This window comes from Periplaneta americana, chromosome 10 (genome assembly GCF_040183065.1).
Source record: "Periplaneta americana isolate PAMFEO1 chromosome 10, P.americana_PAMFEO1_priV1, whole genome shotgun sequence".
Taxonomy (NCBI): Eukaryota; Metazoa; Arthropoda; class Insecta; order Blattodea; family Blattidae; genus Periplaneta; species Periplaneta americana.
In genome coordinates this window covers 86136059-86155774 of record NC_091126.1, presented here as the reverse complement: position 1 = coordinate 86155774, position 19716 = coordinate 86136059, and the positions used below count along the sequence as shown (strand labels likewise).

General features: G+C 34.2%; 1 protein-coding gene and 1 long non-coding RNA gene across 3 annotated transcripts in view; one reads left to right on the top strand and one right to left on the bottom strand.

Annotated features, from left to right (window-relative positions):
• LOC138707856 (ubiquitin carboxyl-terminal hydrolase 15-like) overlaps positions 1–19716 on the top strand; it is a 136535-nt gene that overhangs the window by 28963 nt on the left and 87856 nt on the right. For both annotated transcript variants that reach the window (XM_069837842.1, XM_069837841.1), the window contains exon 6: positions 9886–9957. In XM_069837842.1, the coding sequence (XP_069693943.1) occupies positions 9886–9957 (72 nt within the window). The remainder of the gene's footprint in view (positions 1–9885; positions 9958–19716) is intronic.
• Positions 1167–7144, bottom strand: LOC138707857 (uncharacterized). Its single transcript, XR_011334396.1, has 6 exons — positions 6673–7144; positions 5552–5708; positions 5195–5445; positions 4807–4932; positions 4368–4575; positions 1167–4130 (listed from the first exon to the last, which is right to left on the bottom strand). It is a non-coding gene; the product is annotated as an uncharacterized lncRNA (long non-coding RNA).

Genomic DNA, 19716 nt, shown 5'->3' with positions numbered 1-19716 from the left:
TTTCACTTATTTAACCAATAAGTTGCCGATGTTTGCATAGAGCAGGTGTTATTTTGCTTTGAAAGAACATGAGCTGCTATGTAACAAATAATGAATTACACGCTATAATTATGCAATGTATGTGCAACAACAGAATCTAGACTGGTATATTGCAGTCAGACAGCCAAACTCTGTTAGGTATTAGTTGATTACCTATTTGGATATATATATAGGTATTAAATTTATCATGTCACACGGCTCGAGAACAGTAAAAAAAAAAAAAAAGCTAGTCCTGAAAAATTTCCTACCCCCTCAAGATTTTGACCCATATGTAAATATGGCTCTTCAAAAACGATTCGATTTTTAGCTGTTTCAACTTCAAGACTTATTTCTTTCTTCAATTGTGTACTAAAGTTACATAAATTCGTATTTTTCTTTTCATATAACTTGTATAGTGAGGATCACGTAAGTTCAGTTCCCAAACAGCAAATATTTCCGCCTTGTCAGTGTTGCCAACTGTTACCAGATATCACCACATGTAGTAAAATCACGATCCTATGTACTGAATGACTTCTTTACTCACAGTACTTTACCTTAATGTTGGAAGGTTATTCTAAATAGTTTCAATAATAATGAGAAATGTATTGCTATGTTCTATTCTTTTATTCCTTTACATTATTATTAGTATTAGCATTAATAGGTTACTAGACGTAAATATACAACAAAGTATAGTATATAATATTCAAGAATCAAATCTGTTCCAAGACCAATTAAATTATTGTCACTTCACTTCAAAGATTCCAGCGTACATATACTGTACTTCCTAAAGGTAGATAAATTAATAACCAATTGACTTTTGGTTGGAATTCGAATGAACTTCTGATTATCTTTTGAAATTAGTAAGGAAATGGATAATACAACTAGGCTAAAACTGAAATAATAATAAATCAACTTACAAAAATAATTTTGGTCCTTAAAAGCCATAAGTAATTTCACTTCTAGATACCTTTTTAAAGATTTCATTTGTTTCTAAATTGCTTAATAATGCTACACTTACACTTATTATTTCTGCAACTCCACGTCTGTCATTGAAAAAATGTATGATACATAACTGTGAAGTCTCTTTTTGGCTCTTGTGTCCTAAATTTAAATAAGAAAAAGCAAATGATTCAAGAAATGTGAGCTGGTGAAAATTAAATACTCAATTAATAAAATAATTACTACCAAAAGAGTATTTTATTAATTCTATACAAAAGATGGATTACACAGAACAGATGGCCAGAAATCATAGATTTATACACAACATACAGCATGAAACGATCATCAAAAAATGCTTTTTGTACACAATAACATCTTTCAAACGAAGTGAAATAGCCAATAAGTTCAATAAATATTATGCTAATAAGTAATAATTATAATTAATAATTATCTACAAGTTGTAAAAGGGAATAAAATAGTATATTGTTGAAATTAGGGGGTTATGGTTTATTACGTGTATTTATAATTTTAATTACTTTTTCTACATTTAATTATATTTTAATTTCTATTAGATTAGTTGGTGGTGTGGTTGTTAGTTTTATCTGTGTACGTCAGACTATTAAGGAAAAACTGAAAGAAATATTAAATCTACTATCTACTTTATATAACAATATTTAATCAAGAACTGAATATTACTATTAATTTAATAACATAAGACCCAAAACATCTCCAAGTCCAGACAATACACATGCTGATTTTCTTAAACATGTTGGCAAACAAGCAAACTCACTACTTTTATCTTGTAATCTCATCTAAAATACAATATCTGTCCGGAGAAAATCTATCATAACATCAATTTTGAAAAGCAATTATTCAACTAATATCTTTTCGAGTTATCGACAGATACCACTTACTAGTATGATAGCCAAAATTATGGAAGAGATGATTTCATAGATTGAATTGGTTCCTGGAATCTAGTAACTAACTTTCATTTTATTGGGTTGACTTTAGAGAATTGCATTAAACAAATGGACAGATTTTAAATTTTAGTCAAGATATTAAAGATATTTTAAACAGAAAACAAAACAACTTAACAATTTTAATTTATTTTCAAGGATCATATGGCTCTGTAGATATAAATCACTTAAGAAATTGCAAACTTAGGGTGTCCATGATAAAGTGTTACACTGGGTCAGTGACTTGATTATTTGATTCATTGTCACAAATATGTAAATAGAGACAGATTCATCTGGGCTTCCCACATTGTTGTTTTCAGGAATACATTTTCCAATATTAATGTCGATGGTCTAACTAAAGAAATAGATCTTATGATAATCTCATCATTTGCAGATAATATGGTTGTCTAGAACAAAAAATCACAGTCCACAAATATTAATAAACTGAGCCAAAATCCCAACAGACTTTTTGACTCTACTTGGAGAACTCAAACTTGCTCAATTAAGGGAAACTTTACTAATAAAACACAATCCCAAGTTATTTCAAAATGAATAGTATATAAGGTAACTTTAACAGATGATGTTAAGAAATGTGATACTTCTCCAGACATTTTAAAAATCATTAGAAACGATAAATGATCTGGTCAGTGAGTGACTACATACAGTATTTTTTATAGATGGATCCTGTTTACCAAGCCATAGATGTAGTGGTGTTGTAGTACAATACCAGTATATTCCCTTTTACAGGGAATTATATTCAAACACTTGTTTGCCCCATTTTAACCGTGACAACGCTTTTTAGCTTTTTAAACATTCTGGTTATTGTATTGTGTTTGTGTTTAGTGAAAGATTTTAGATAAGGGCGCAAATAGCCATAGTAGCTGACGCGCCCTTTTTAAAAGCCACTAACTAACTAACTAACTTCAAACACTGACTAATTTTGATAGTGAAAATTTAGATACACTTTTAAGCTTACAAAATCTCCAGTATCGACTTCATAAATCTGAGAAGGCTGTCATACTATCAGATTCAAAATCAGATGTTCTTGCTGCAGTAATGGACGTAACAGCATGAAATCTCAATATTTTACAGTGTTTTAATATTTTAAGCAAAATGGTCGAATTACATCGACGACTGGTACTTCCGTGGATCCATGAACTTTATGGAGTGGGAGGTAATGAGGTAGCTGAAAGGTAGCAAAATTACTGTAAGGTTATCTATACCTGCATCTTACCACACTGTTAAAAGAATAACAAGATCAGAACATGACAATGTGGTAACAAAAATCGGAATGATTCTAAAGCAAATGAAAAAATTGCAATAGGCCATCCGGCGTCTGCTCCACGATGGAGGAAAATCCTCAGAAGAAACCAACTAATCAGACCAAATGGGGGATCCAAACTATCCTCGAGTGCAGCTCTGAATTTGCAGGCCAACGAGTCTACCGACTAAGCTACATTGGTGGCTCCACTAAAAATATGAAGTACATGGCACTCAGATTATTAAATTGACAAACCTAAACAATTATTCATCAGTTAAGCTATAAAATATAATACATAGCAAGCAAGTTAATTCAATTTAAAAGTATAAACAATTCAATCAGTTGAAATATACAGAAACTGATAATAAATATCATGCAAATTACTTCACATTACAAGCATAAACAATTCATCACTTGTGGTATACAGCCTACTATTTAATTTACAGCACATACAATTCATCAGTTAAGCTATAGACCTACAGTCTACTATTCAATTTACAGCATATATAATTCATCAATTAAGCGAAACAAAAATATAGTACAATACATAGTAAAAATAATACACCTAATTTAATAACTGAACTTCTATGAAAATCTACAGTGGCAGTACTCATATTATCACAGGCCATGATTGTCTCAAATATTTACAAAGAACTGATATTTCAGAATCTCCCCATGCCATTTCTGAAATCTCAATGAAGATATGGATCATTGTCTTGACTGTTTAACTTTACACAGCTTTCAATCATCTGGTTAAATATTGGAGTGCAAGATAACAAATGACATCAACTGCTGAACACTTGGTATCAATCAACCAACAACTTCATTACATTAAAGGGGAAAAAAAACTGAAAGAATTAATTGTATATAGACACAACACATAAGACAAGGCCGCTTCAGAACAGTAATTGGCAAGGCTCTGTTGTTTTAGGATTCTTATGTAGATTCAATTTCACCTGAAAGAAAAAAGTAGCATCTATAAGTAGTAGTAGTAGTAGTAGTAGTAGTAGTAAAGATAATAATAATAATAATAATAATAATAATAATAATAATAATAATAATAATGACTGTGAAGTATGGAAATTAATATTGCAATGTTATATCAAAAGGTGATTTCACACCATCAACTCTTATCAATTAGTACAACTCTTATCATTTAGTACAATAAATCTATTATATTCAGTTGCAATCACCAGTAGCTGTTCTTTCCTCCATTTTGTTGTTGGCTGATTTTTCACAAGTCTGCTATGATATGCAGCACTATCCATGACAATAACGCATTGCCCTAATGTTCTCAGGTCAACAACTGTGTTTGCACCCACTTCTCAACTACAGGGCTATTCATAGCACTATGGTAGTCCTGACTTTTCTTTCAATTGCATGAAAAAATTAAATCAGCACCTGCAATAAAAATTATACCTGGGCATATAATTACGTCACATGAATTCACAGCATTTAAATAAAGAAAATAAAACATAACATAACATAACATGACATGACATGACATGAGATCCTCTTTGGTGAAAGGCTTTCCCACGTTTTTATTTAGTCACCAATTTTTATATTTTTGTACCCTGATTTAAAAAATTACTCTTGCCAAATTTATGTAAAATATAAATCAATATAACTTACCTTGTATAAATCCACCTTTCGTTCCGGCATCTAATCTTCCACCCTCATTTGTTGGTCTATGAATAACACCATTCATGTCACTGGAAACTTCACCTGGTTTATTTCATGAATAAGTGGGTGATCATACTTAAAAAAACAGAGAGAGAAAAGCAATTCACATTGACACTCTAAGAGACACAAAAATTTTAAAGACAGGAAAACCGTTCAAGAATTTTATAACTAACCTCTAGTTATAATATGAAACTATTAATTGCAAAACATGTTGTTCCCACCTGAATTCATTACTAGTAGCCTATATTAATTGCAATTTCATATTCCACATAAGTGTTAATCTATTTGTTAGTAAAAAATTCAATCACTCAATGTCTCACAATACATTGAAATTTACCATTCATAAAAATCCAAGTCTCATCCAAGAATACTACGGGTTTAGGGTTCTCACGCTCCACATTTCTTATATATTCTCTTAAAAACGAATAACATCACTTTCTCATACATGTGTATAAGGATCCCCTTTGCTCCATAGATATTTCATCTCTTTCAAAATTTTTTTCACCGATGATAAGGATACTCTAAATAAATATGTTTCATAATCATCATTCATATGTTCCAGAACTTTTGCTGCTGTTAGTACTTCCCCTGTAACAGTAAATGAAAATTATGCCATATTTTTATACATAGGCCTATGACTAATATCAGAATTACATTGCATAAATCAACACAATAATTCCTGTAACTTCCCTACCTTTATGTAACTTGTCATAAATAAATCTCGCAATTGCATCTTTCGTAAAATCATCAGCATCAGTCACTGGATGTTTACGTAGTCTATGTTTTCCTGGTGTCACGAGTGGGGTCCCCTTGTGTGAATTTATCACTTTCGTGGCTGTAGTTAAGCCAAGCTGTAATAACAAACAATAACATAATACTTCTAAAAATTGTTATATCATAAAATTCATGCATAATACCAACATTTACAGCTATATGAATAGAAAATGATCAACATGTTAGGTTGGGTCTACGATAGGTTTAAGTAGGCTAATATTTAGGTAATTCTCCAGAAAAGCTACACCAAAGAAGGCATAATTTTATTTTGTTTAATTGATTTCTGTGATATTTACATAGTGATGAACACGTGGTTTTAGTGCACAGCCACAAATACTTTCAGCACAAAAATCCTTTGACACTTACCTGTATATTCTAATGCATTGTTGTAGTCCCTCCCTCAAACTTGTTACTAATTACCAATATAACATGCGAGAGGTCCAGGACGAAGAGAAATGGTTAGTTTCCCAGTAGTGCGTCCTCGTCCTCTCGAGTGTTATATCTTAACAAGTACTTTGGGTGGGGTAGCTTTTCTGAAGAAACACCATATTTAATATTACTTAGACCAGTCATGAATAAATTATTCAGCCAGAGTCAACGTTCCTATGCTTTATAGAGTATGTTATATAGTTATTATATAAAACTGAATTATTTTTAAGCACCATAACAGGCCAACATTCATGTAATATTTGCTGCAATATCAAGTTAATAATTACAATATGACTTGTATTTTCTTCGGCCGATGTGGCATGTAAATTGTGATCTGAACGGTTAATTTAATACCAAAAGAGAAAACTGGAAATTTACTTTCGTGCTGTTTGATTACTTGTTCGTCTAATTTGTAAATGTATTTAAGCTATCACCTACTGCAGTATTACAGTATCTTAAATGTATTTAGTTTGGCAATATGAAAATCACTGACTTGATTAAACATTAGGCCTAACCTAAAAATTTTCTTTTGTTTGACCACAATCATGAAATTATTAGTGCAAACTCCTAAAACTGAATACCACTTTGAAATGTATGCTTAAGAATACTTACTCCTAATAATTGTCCTATTCTGGTTGAAATTGCTGTCTCCGTTAGCATAATTCCTTCTTAATTATCTTCTTTCTTCAACTCATTATACACGTGAACTACAGATTTCTGAAGCGTACTCTGAATGCCACACATTTTCTTCCTTGGAGGAGTCACTGCAATACTATTTCATTTTTTTCACATAGTAATAAAAATCTAAACACGAAAGAAATTCATTAAAATTTGAAATAATATTTCTATCCATTACCCACGTGCATTATCACGCCCAAGTATATTATATTCATTCGTACTTATCTGACTATTCTTGAATTATAACCACAACGCAACACATAACATAACTATTATGTATTAATATTAATACTAATATTAATTAATTATTAATAAGTTCGAATTTCACTATCTTCCAGTAACCGGCTGAGAAATCTAGTACAATTTTAATTTCATGGAACTCCAGTACCGGCAAATATTGTCGATATTTGCCTCAGCTGCCAACATACCGGTTACAAAATCACTACCATTTATAGTATTTGTCAGTATCGAAATTCGAAACGAAGTTGGCAAAAGAAAATTCAACCTTCAAACTAGAAAATCACCATAATCCACTAGCATTTGTAGTAATGGGGGAAAAATGGTTAGGTTTCACCCTTAGGGTATCAAGTTACCTGATCTTCCCTATAGCAGTGTTGAAACCTTTCGAAATTTGTATTCTACACATGTTCATCTTTTTTTAAACATTCATTCATTGTTTTCTACTCAAAGGCATATCCTTCACTGCAATTTCAGCATTCTCAATCTTCCCTCTTATCTGCCTTTCTCTTTATCATCTGATATCTGTTCCAATTTTTTTTCCGTTTTTTTACTACCTATATTGAGTAGCAAAACAAATTCTTCCTTTCTTTATATATTCACATTATCGTCACTTAAGGTGCAAATACTCATGTCCAACGAAATCAGAATTTCACATGGGAATATGGCCATTAATTGTGGGTTTGCAAGGTATTGAAATTTTTACTTTTCTGCAGTTAATATTAAAATGTGGTTTACGAGATTTTGGAGGTAGATGTGCATCGCTCAGATGAATTCAACGGTACCAAAAACTCAATTTCGAAAAATTTGAGGCTTGTGAGTAGACTTCGTTGAATTGCCACACACAGCATGCAATCAGGTTGCCGATGTACGGTAGTATAGAGGAGGTGAGCGACCGCCCGGTCGCGTAGTATAAGCAGTTCATGTTAAGAGATGTGACCGGTCCAAATAGATTAAAGCAGCTACAGCTAATGTATACCTATGTAAGCACTTGTTTTTGCATTACTGTGGTTGGAATAGTCAAAGCTTAACATTTGTTCAGTGTAGACAAGAATTCAATCAAACATACTACAGTGAGAGTGTTGCTGTTCCAAATAATTGCCCCTGGAATACCCTTACCCCAGCAGCCAGTCTTGACCCGTTGGGGAACGTGGTTGGATGCTGTTAATTATTATGCAGAACATTACAGCAAAATAATGGAGGTAATTGATGCATTGGATAGGACAGACAGTTCCGCTGTTGCAGCTATAAAATCATTGCCTTCTGAACAGCTTTTGGAAGATATTCTGTTCATTGATTCTAATTTTAAAATCGTGTCCAAAAGCATCATTCTGTTAGAATCGTCTAAACTACAACTCTCAGAAGCCCTTAATATAGTGGATAAAGTATCACAAACCGTTATCCAAAATAACAATTCACTAATTTCAGAAAAAGTGAAATCTGAGTTGAGAAACATTATTGCTAAAAATTCTGCCTATTCACAACCTTCGTATTATAAATGATGTACTATCAGGTCATGACAAGACATCTGAAGTTGGTGTACTGAAAAGTAGTAACTTTCTGTTCTTCAAATCTGCACGTATTACATCGTGTGATGTTGAACGTACATTTCCCAATATAAAAACTGTTTAAGTGACCATCAGAGGAGATTACTTTGCAGTCGCTCAAAATGTACGTAACTCTTCACTGCAATACACATATTCAAGAATGATGTATCTTACATTAAATTTTAAGAGTTAATATATCTCACTATAAAATAATTGTGTATTTACATGTTTAGACATTTCCTACTTCAAAGATCATTCATTATATTTCTTCAATGCAGGATACAGGTTTTATTGTAACCACAGTATACTGCTCAGTGTTTACATCAGAGGCACACTCAATCCTTTGCACGCCTCCTTCTCATACAGTCTATACTGCGTGCGCAGTAAACCTTGCGATTCTCGTGGCAATTCCACGAAGTCTACTTATGAGCATTTGCAACTTAAGCTACGTTATATTTCTTCACATTTTATGGAAACTGTTACTTAGTAGACTAAAATATTTTATATAAAAGTATTTTAATTTTTGATTGTAATATATTCACTCATGTATGTATATGCACATGTAAAGGAAAGAGTTCAATGATGCTATTAATTGAATCGATCATTACAGAAAAGGCATCAGTCAGGTTTTTGTGGGAAAATATATTTTCATTGAAACATGTAGTTTAAAGTTAGATCTATCATTCTGCAGAAAAAGAAATTCAGTCACGAATTTGTATCCAGTGTTTTACAGCTTGTAAATTTCCAGTCCTTGAAGAAGTCATGAGTCAGCGACTCGTGCCATTATCTGCAGTGAATGGATGTACCAATGATGAAACAGAACTGGTATTCCCACCCTAAATTGTGTTTGTTTTAACTTTTTAATCTATTTTCAAACCTCAACAGTCTTATTAGTTCTGAGCAATGATAATCATAGTTTCATATGAAAATTACAGATTCAAAGTTATAAGCGATTATCGTATACAAAAATTCTTGAAATGTACAGTAATATGTAATTCTCTCTTTTTCGTGTTTATATTTTCTTTGCCAAAAAATAATATTCATTGCAGGAAGGTCATGAGCCAATAAATGTTATAATTTTTTTTCTCAAATCTAAGATGTCAAAATTGAAACTGCACTATGCAAACTATTCCCAACAATATTTGTTTATTGATATTATTTTTGACAAATATCAATTTTTTCATAGTTAACCTTAGAAATAGTTTTCTGTTCCTGAAAAGTTTACTTTTTGTGATTCACGCCCTCTTCGAAATTACAGATTCAATTATAATTAATACCGTATTATTTCCAAATTGTATAAAATCTGTGCGAAAACATACTGTTTCAGTTATAAAAAATTTGAATCTGTTTACTTTGTTTATAGGACTTACCAAGCATCGTCGACAGTGTCCTCGGTGACAGACAAAAGTTCCACAGCTGGACCAAGTAATATAATGTAAGTAATATATATATATATGTTTTTTATATCTTCAAGAAATAAATGCACTTTAAACTGCATGTCTTTCTTGAATCCAGTGGCACGCCTGTATGACTTAACAGCTACCAAAATGTCAAACAAATTCTATGATATTTATAATGGTTAAAGGAGTAGTGCAAAATAATTTTTTCTGAACATTTTATTTTCTATGCAATTTTTGTTGTCATTTCCCTTTTATTACTGTATTGTTGTACCACAGGTTGATTTCAAATGTAAAGAAATTGAAGGTTAAGTCATTGATTCTCAACTTTTATATTAAATGATACTAATTTCTGCACCTTATATATCGTTACTGTGCCTGTTAAAATGGGTGTGTGATTTGAAGTCACTTTTACGGGAGAGTGAAAAACTTCACAAAAAATTGTTTCTATTTATATCACTATGCTATCACAATTTTACTTTCTTTGTTACTTCAGAAACAATGCAAATATATCAATTTTTAAATTTTAGGAATCATTCTAGAGACACTTCTGTTCCTTTCCATGCACATAACTTATGTTTGTAAAAAGTGCACATAACCATGCATACAGAAGACTGTTCAAGATTTTGTATTATGTTTCCACTCTTTTTTGTCAGAATTCTCCACAGTTATTGTGCTGACATCTGTTACTGGAAGTTGAAAATGGTTTAATCGTAGACTTGAACATATAATTTTGCGTTTATTCTTTTTCATTTATTAAAAAAATACACTTTACATGCATTAAGTCCCCTGTCGAAATTTGAGGCTGTTATTCCATCCATGAAGGATTGAACCACGACTTTCCAATACTGACATCATCTGGTATACAGATTTGTGCAGAATGGAGAGAGATAATGGTGCTTATATCTACAGGCATGCCTCTAAAATGAGACTTTTTTTTTTTTTTTTTTTTTCCTCTTGGTAGCTATAGAACTGTTTTAATGCTGAAATCTCTCTGATTTTAACAAGTGTTAACGGAATTTGTGTCCTGTAAACATCATAGAGAACTATATTTATCTATTTTGATAGTAAGACAGTTATGAAGACATTGGCAACTGTCAGGATAAAGTCAACTGGTGCATGAATGCCAATTAATGTTAAATTAAATTTCTATTTAGAGAACAGTAACAGTTACCTAGGTTCCTGGCCACTTGGGATTTAGAGGGCGGGATATTATTCATACTCTGGCAAGGGAGAGCTCTATTATACTGTGTGGATTATATCACTTTTCATTTGACTTAGTTCATGGAGGTCGCAGCTTTTAGCCACCCAGAAGAACATGAGCCATTTGCAATAGAGAAACATTGCCTAGTTGTAATGATAAGACTCAGTCGCTGTTAGTTATGGTAAGTTCAGTATTACATGCTCCCAGAAAAAATATTTTAGCCACAAAGAAGATGAGATGTAGCGTGTTCTTAAAGTAAGTTCTGTTTTCAATTATAGCCATCGCATCGCTGCAATTGTTATTTTGCGCATGCATGTTTTCTTCTTCTTCAGTCCTCAGGCAAGCTGTGTATGCAGTTTCAGAACTTCAGTCCATGTGTGTGGTTAGTTGTGATCAATTGAAATGTTTAAAGTGATTGAGCACCCTGCCGACTGTGAGATTCGGTCTGTTATCTGTTTCTTGAATGCGAGAAACATCAAACCAGCTGACATTCATTGTCAACTTTGTGAGGTGTATGGTGATGATGCCATTAGTGATGGAATGGTCAGGAGATGGGTTAGGAAGTTCAACGAGGGCTGCGTCTCTGTGCATGGCAAGCAGCGTACGGGTCGGCCATCTTTGATTAATGACGATTTGGTGTGTGCTGTCGATGAAAAAATTTGAGGACAGGAGGTTCATAATTTCTTCGCTTTCCTTGAATTTTTCAAAAATGTCGCGGAGTATTCTCTACAAAATTGTGACAGATCGATTCGATATCGAAAATTGTGCTCGCGATGGGTACCCAAGATGCTCACCGAGGAACACAAAACCAAACGAGCTTCCAGTGCATTGAACTTTCTCACACGTTACAGTGAGCAAGGCGATGAATTTCTTGACCATATCGTGACAGGTGTCGAGACTTGGGTGTCTCACATGACACCTGAATCGAAGCAGCAGCCCATGGAATGGAGGCACACTGCATCACCAAGGAAAAAGAAATTCAAACAAACCATGTCAACACGCAAGATCATGTGCACTGTTTTTTGGGACAGAAAAGGAGTCCTACTCATCGAATTCTTGCCTCAGGTTGAAACCATTAATAGAGAAACCTATTGTCAGACCTTGAAGAAGCTCTGTCGTGCAATTCAGAACAAGAGACGTGGGATGCTGACCGACAGAGTTGTGTTGCTTCATGACAATGCTCAGCCACACACAGCTCGTGACACCCAAAATCTCATCTTGAAATTTGGCTGGGAACAAATTGACCATCCCCCCCCCTACAGCCCGGATTTGGCTCCGAGTGACTTTCATCTCTTCCTGCACCTCAAGAAGTTCCTCGGTGGTCAACGTTTTGATCGCGATGATGAAGTGAAAACAGCAGTGCGGGAGTGGTTCGCATTGCAGGCAGGTGAATTCTACAATGAGGGGATAGAAAGACTTGTGCCACGACTCGATAAATGCCTCAATAATGGTGGAGATTATGTTGAGAAGTAATTGAAGTGTGGGGAATACAATGCAGCAAAAATGGTTTGTAAATATCTTCCCGTTTACTTACGACACCCTTTTGGAAATTACTTTAAGAACACACCTCGTATGAACTAAGTTACGTGAAAAACAAAGTTGATGACACATGGCATTGACCAACCAAGTTAAGTGCTCTTAGTGATTCTTTGTGTACTCATGCTTAAGATAGAGAGGGGAAAGTTCTGCATAATAAGTCCGAAATAGAATTACAAGAATATATATTTATTTGTTTTTTATTCTTATATTGATAATAATCTAGTAGTTCGACTGAACTGCATAGCCTCTATCCAACTGAATTAGATTTTCAGTGGAAGAGTTAGTGTATTGTGACTCATCATTTGTTGCATTGCTATCAACATCAATATCATTATCCCTGTAGATTGTGACAATTCCTTTCAGTATAGTGCTGTTCATTATAATTCTCCAGAGAATTTTATATTGTTTTTTTCTTTTGAGATAGATAATATGGCGAGTTAGAGATTAATTAGGAATTTAGCCAAAAATAACATTGATATTTAATTACACTTTTTTACCACATTCTCCGTTTCTATACTTCAGTAGGTATGTAAGCTGTATTAAATAAACTTTTATTTTAGAACTCCTATTGGAGGCTCAAATGCAAAAAATGCCTAAGTCCACTTTTTTAGTTTTGTGGCAAATGAGCTTCGAATATTTTGAATGTTTGCAGAGTTAACACTTTCCTTTCAAGTAAATTGAGTTTGGTTTCATGAAATAATATCCGACCAATGGTTTTGCTTGAGAAAAATTTTTTTCGAAATAATCTAATTACCACCCAGATATTAAGGCTCAAAGAAATGGACTTAGGCATTTTTATCCACAAATAATGTTAATTCCCCTGTTTTTTAAATCAGTTCAATGACTGAGAAGCAGTAAAATGGTTTATGATTTAATCTGTCAAATTAATTTGTCCAAATTAGATAAAAGCTTTCGAGAGTCTTATGTTATCCAAATGCTTTCCTAACAATTCACCAGTGACCGCCTTAATGATTATGACAAGGTGACACAGGTCCCAGTTTTTATTTTCCATCATATTCTGCCCTTCTGGTAAACAATAATAATAATAATAATAATAATAATAATAATAATAATAATCTGTGGTGCCACAGACCTTGAAGGTTCAGACCAACCAGCCAGCTGCTGGCCTCATGTTTGCCGAAGCAGAGGTGGATGATCATCCAAGCAGAATGGAGGTATTGTGTGGTTAGCACGATGATCTCCCAGCCATTATAGCTGGCTTTCGCAACCAGATTTCACTACCTATTGTAGCTTTCCAAGTGCATCATGATGCTGGGTGGGCACCAGTCCCATACACTGGGTGAAACTTAATAAGAAAATTTCTTTCCTCATGAGGACTCGAACTGTAATACGAGTCCTATGAAGGATGCCTTAGACCACGATGTCACAGCACGGGACCTTCTGGTAAACAAAGTATTTCAAATCCAGGGCCTCATGTAACAGAAAATAATGCGAATAGCTGATTTAGGACATTTGCCTTCCTATAGATGCCATCCAGTGGTGTCTGCTGTCCTGAAGAAATATGGTTTAATCATTCCTTAAAAGTTATTTGCGAGCTTTAGTCTATAGATGAATAATATCATGTTATTGCATTATAAACCCTTATTCAAAATGTAGTCAGTGTAGTCAAATTAAATTTACTTTGATACATCAAATAATAATTATTCATGTTATGAATGTTATACATTATAGTAATCGAAACGTGTAATTTTATCTGCTTTTATTTGAACATCAGCTTCACTTTTCTTTCCTGCATCACGAACTTCTCAATGACATTATCATGAAATGTCTGTATGGAATATGTTTTAAGTTGGGCAACACTTTTTTTCAAATGACAACAGATTTAAGTCACTCAACTTCTCTTGTATCTTGAGTGCTTCAAAAGTAGGCATTGATCCTCAGGGCAGGAAAGGAACGTTCAACTGATTTCATATTCAACACCAGCTCTCACTACTGAGCAGAGTATGGTATTGTCCCCTCGCCCACTCAGTGGTCCAGTTGGCAACACTTGCCTCTAAGGTAAGTGATATTAATACAAACAACCTGTGTACAAGATTACTGAAATGTTTAAACTAAGATAGTAAAAGTAATTAAAGTATTTTATTTGTACTGGGTGTGCACCATACGCCAAACACACCCAGAATATATGCCCATGATGCCAATCCACTGTTTTCTATCACTGAAGTTCATTCTCAGTTTATTGACAAACAGATTCCATAAATCTGTTCTGATATAATAATCTAAATCTTGATCAACACACTTCCTTCTTTCCTTAGGTTTTCTGATGAAAATTTGTGTAAACATTTTTCCATCATACATTATTGTAAGATGTCCAATCTATGCTATTCGTATCTTCTAATTTCCGCAGCTATTTCTGGATACTTATACAATTGTATCACTTCCATGTTCTTATTCACCATCCTCTCTCTTTGGGCAATAAATAATAATTCTCAGAATTGTTTTTCTGTTCTGCAAACCATTTCTCATCTCTGTAGGTCTTATAACAGTTCGATATATTTGTGATTTTGGTATTTCTTGATGTTCTTCGAGACTCCAGTACCCCTTCAATTGCATTATAGCATCAATTCACTATAATTAGTCTGAAGTTAATTTCAGTTGCATTATCGTTATTTTCAGCTAACATTATTCCTAAATATTCGATTTGAGGGCTGTGCACAGAATTTTTAAAGGGGGAGCTTGAAGGGTGATAAAACATAATTTTTTCATGAAGTAATTTATTGCTAATAACTAGGGCCTGGTTGTTTTATGACATGTCATATTTTTTTTCTTTATGATTTTTCCATAGCAAGTATAAGTTAAACATGAGTTCATCTAATTTGTTTAGAATTATGCAATTTTCATTGGTCATGTAATGTCATATTTTCGCTTTTTTAAGTTTTTTTTTGTCATTTTTCCGTCATTTTTCATATTATGGTCATATTTTCAATCATTTTTCATATTTTTTTCCATGCTTTTGTCTTTTTATTTCATTTTCATTTATTTGCGTACAACTGTCTCAGAGATGGGTTTTGAACACTCCTGAATTGTTGCTTTTAATTTCTCAGCATTTTTTCCTCTAAAAATGCTTTCACAAAATATACAGGGTGTTTAAAAAATACGGGGCATAATTTCACGTATGTATTTCCTACATGTAGACAATCAAAATAGTTCATTACAACACGTGTCCGGAAATGCTTCATTTCCTATTTATGGCCTTCACAACATTGAAGTTCACCGGAACGTTTTTCTTTCCACAGGTCGTTGTCATTACAGAAGATGTTCAAAATGTCCACCTCCTGCTTGAATACAGACCTCACATCGATGTCTCATTGACCTGCGAACACGATCCCAAACTCCAGGAGTATTGCGTATGTCCTCAGAACATGCCACAATTCGATTCTGAAGGGATTCCAAATCAGGCACCAGAGACGAATAAACCAATGATTTTAAATGGCCCCACAAGTAGAAATCGAGAGGGTTCAGATCAGGTGAGCTTGGAGGCCAAGCAATTGGGCCACCTCTACCTATCCATCGATCAGGAAACCTTCGATCCAAGTACCGGCGAGTACACGTTGCAAATGATAAGGATACAATTGATACTCTTTCAACAGTCTCCAGACAGTCATATGAGGAACATTGACTTGCAATGCTACCCTTCGTGTGCTGATATAAGGAGTCATGTTCACAGCCTCCAGAATCTCCTCCTGTACTTCTGGAGTTGTAGATCTTGGTTGTCCCCTTCCCAAACCAGGAGAGTTAAATTTTCCATGCTCGCACAGACGGTAATGGAGACGTACAAATGTCTTCCGATCTGGACATTGTCACTGTGGGTACCTCTCCTGGTACAAACGACGAGCCAGCGCAGCATTACCGTCCGCCTTACCGTACATGAAGTGTATCTCTGCCAGCTCTTGATTTGAATACATGTCGCACAGTCTAACGCCTACACAACACTGAATGTAACCTTCGCCTCGGAATGAACTGTCAGAGTGCCCTCTTAATGTCTCCTTTGATGGCAACGACCTGCGGAAAGAAAAACGTTCCGGTGATTTTCAATGTTGTGAAGGCCATAACTCGGAAATAAAGCATTTCCGGACACATGTTGTAATGAACTATTTTGATTGTCTACATGTGGGAAATACATACCTGAAATTATGCCCCGTATTTTTGAAACACTCTGTATACTGCTGTGAATTAGGAGAAAGAGAGAGATTTATAAAAAGGGACAAATGCGAAGAAAGTGAACGGAGAAATTAGGATGGCTATTGTCAGTTTTCATGCCAAGGTCAACTGCTTCTGTAAATAACTTTAGCAGGTAGAAGTGTCTTCAAGGGAATGCCAAGGGGAAGTGGTGATTGAAAGGAACGATCATTCCTCAGTTATTGAAAAGATTTTGCTGTATGGTGGTGTGCTCCATCGCGATCTCAGTACTCTCAGCTTATCATGCCTAAAACTAACAGTTTGATAAGAGAAAAACTGCTAGCATTTGTACAGGAGTTTGGAGATAAATATTTCAGTACAGATGGCACAGTTCTCTTCTGTAAGCTGTGCGAAGTTAAAGTAAAATCTAAAAAGCGATTTAATGTGCAACAGCACTGCAGTACAGCAAAAAAAAAAAAAAAAACCAATTTGGTTCGAAATGTTGCATCAGAGAACTGCCAACAACTCCTGCTTCAGAAGATTTCGTCATAGTCCACCACAAGCAAAATGTCTGATTTTAACAAGGATTTATGTACAATGATCATGTTTGCTAATATACTGCTGGAGAAAGTTAATAATCAGCACTTCTGCAGTTTTCCTCAGAAATACACTAATCAGCACTTTCCTAACATTTCGCAAGAACTACGTGACCACTTACAATGAAGATGTTTTAAATAGGATACGATCCTGTGTCACTGATAACAAGATCTGGGTTTCTATGGGTGAAACCAGAGACGCTGAAGGGAGATATGTAGCAAACATTGTTGTTGGTGTTTTAAGGGAAGACCAACCATGAGAAAAACTTATTTCCTGTGAAGCATTGGAGAGGACTAACCACTCGAATATTGCTGTTTCCTTTGACAACACATTAAATCTGTTGTGGCCTGAGGGAGTGAAGAAAGAAAATGTTCTTCTTCTAGTAACTGATGCAGCTCCTTATGTGGTGAAAGCTGGCAAAGTCTGCAGCTTCTCTACCCTAAAATATGATATATGTAAGATGCATTGCATATGCACTACATAGGGTTGCAGAAGAAATTCGGGAAACTACCCTGATGTGGACAAGTTAATTGCAACGATAAAAAAGATCTTCATGAAAGCTCCACTTCGAGTGCAGAAATTCAAGTAAATTGCCTCTTCTGTTTCTTAGCCTTCCCAACCCATCCTCACACATTGGAGAACGTGGCTTAATGCTGCAAACTACTATTGCACCAACTACATTGTTATCGAAGATGTTGTCAATGAGTTCAACGAAGGTGAAGCTTACTCCATCAAAACTTCCAAGACACTGTTTTCAAGTTCGACACTGACCGGGCACCTCACTTATATTAAGTCAGTGTAATATCAACAACAATCACACAATTAGAAGAAACTGGTGTTAAACTCTGTGATACTCTTCAACTTGTGACAAATGTAAAAAGTGAGTTAAAGGCTGCACGTGGTAAAGTTGGTGAATGTGTTAATGCAAAACTACAGTGTGTGCTAGGTCAGAATGAGGGGTACGCTACACTCTGCAAGATTGGTGACATTCAGAGTGGTAAGCTGGCGACGTTCCAGGAAGGTGAGCCTGAATTCAACAGTAATGATTTGACTTACTTCAAATATGGTCCAATAACATTCTGCGATGTTGAGCAGTCTTTCTCCTGATACAAATCAATGCTGAGTGAAAATAGATCATTTTTATTTGAAAACTTTAAAATGTATCTGATTTGTTATTGTAATTCTTTGTGACTGTCCATCGTGATGAAACATTTGTTTCATTTTGTGTAGTATTGAGTGTTATCTCTTGTTTAATTAAATAAATTTAAAAATTTATTAATAAAGATTAATATTATTATTTATTAATGTGTTAAGTTTTTGAAGTATTCATAACATTTTAATTTAAAAAATAGTAAGATTTTGAAAATGTGTCCAAAAATTTTGTTTTTAGATTATATTATTAGCCATATTTTCACCATTTTTTAGGTCATAAAGGCTTGCATATTTCTAACATTTTTAGGTCATAAACATCCGGGCCCTACTAATAACATTTTTTATAAAGTGTTAATTAATTACAAATTTAGAGCGACACAATAGAGTAGTCTTGGGGGAAACTGAATGAGGACAAAATGATTATAAGTTGTACACATTACATTATTTTGTTCTATTGACATAGTAACAGTTGATAAAGTCAACCACGACCTCTAAACTGGGCACAATGATATATCTGTGGATTTTCAACAAAGTTAGGCCATTCAGTCATTCTTCTGGCATGGAATTTCAAAGATATCTTTTTAGCCAGTGTAGGATGGAGAATGATGTTTCTTCTGTCACTGAGGCAATATGGTTAGGATTTTTAAAAGTTTCCTTACACAGAGTAATTCTTCACTTCCTTCAAAAACATCCAGTGTATGAAAGATAGTCTTCTCTTTCTTTCTTCTTCCTCTGCTATCTACGATTTTTCTTCAACACATTTTGATTTCAGCTACTATAAATTCATCTTCACAGATGAATTCGAGGACTAATATAAGTTCAGTACAGAGTTCTGTGCCTTTGCCCCTGAGGTAACAGACAGTCGAAATTGCTAAGAATATCGTCACTATTAATATATCTAGATTCATTGTGACTGTTAAGTTCATCCAAAAATGATATAAACATAGTAGCACAGTAATACTCCTCTGGTACTTCTCTTCGAAGTTGCTTCAGTGTTGTTGCTTCTTGCTTATTCGTGGAAAACTAAGAACGATGTCAAGAGTCCTTAATAAGAGGCTTTGCTTTCTCAAATATATTGCGGAACATTTCACTGGCCAACTCCCTCCTTTATGGAATTTTGTACAAGGTGCACAGCTTCAGTCAGGTGCAAGTCTTCTCACTGAAG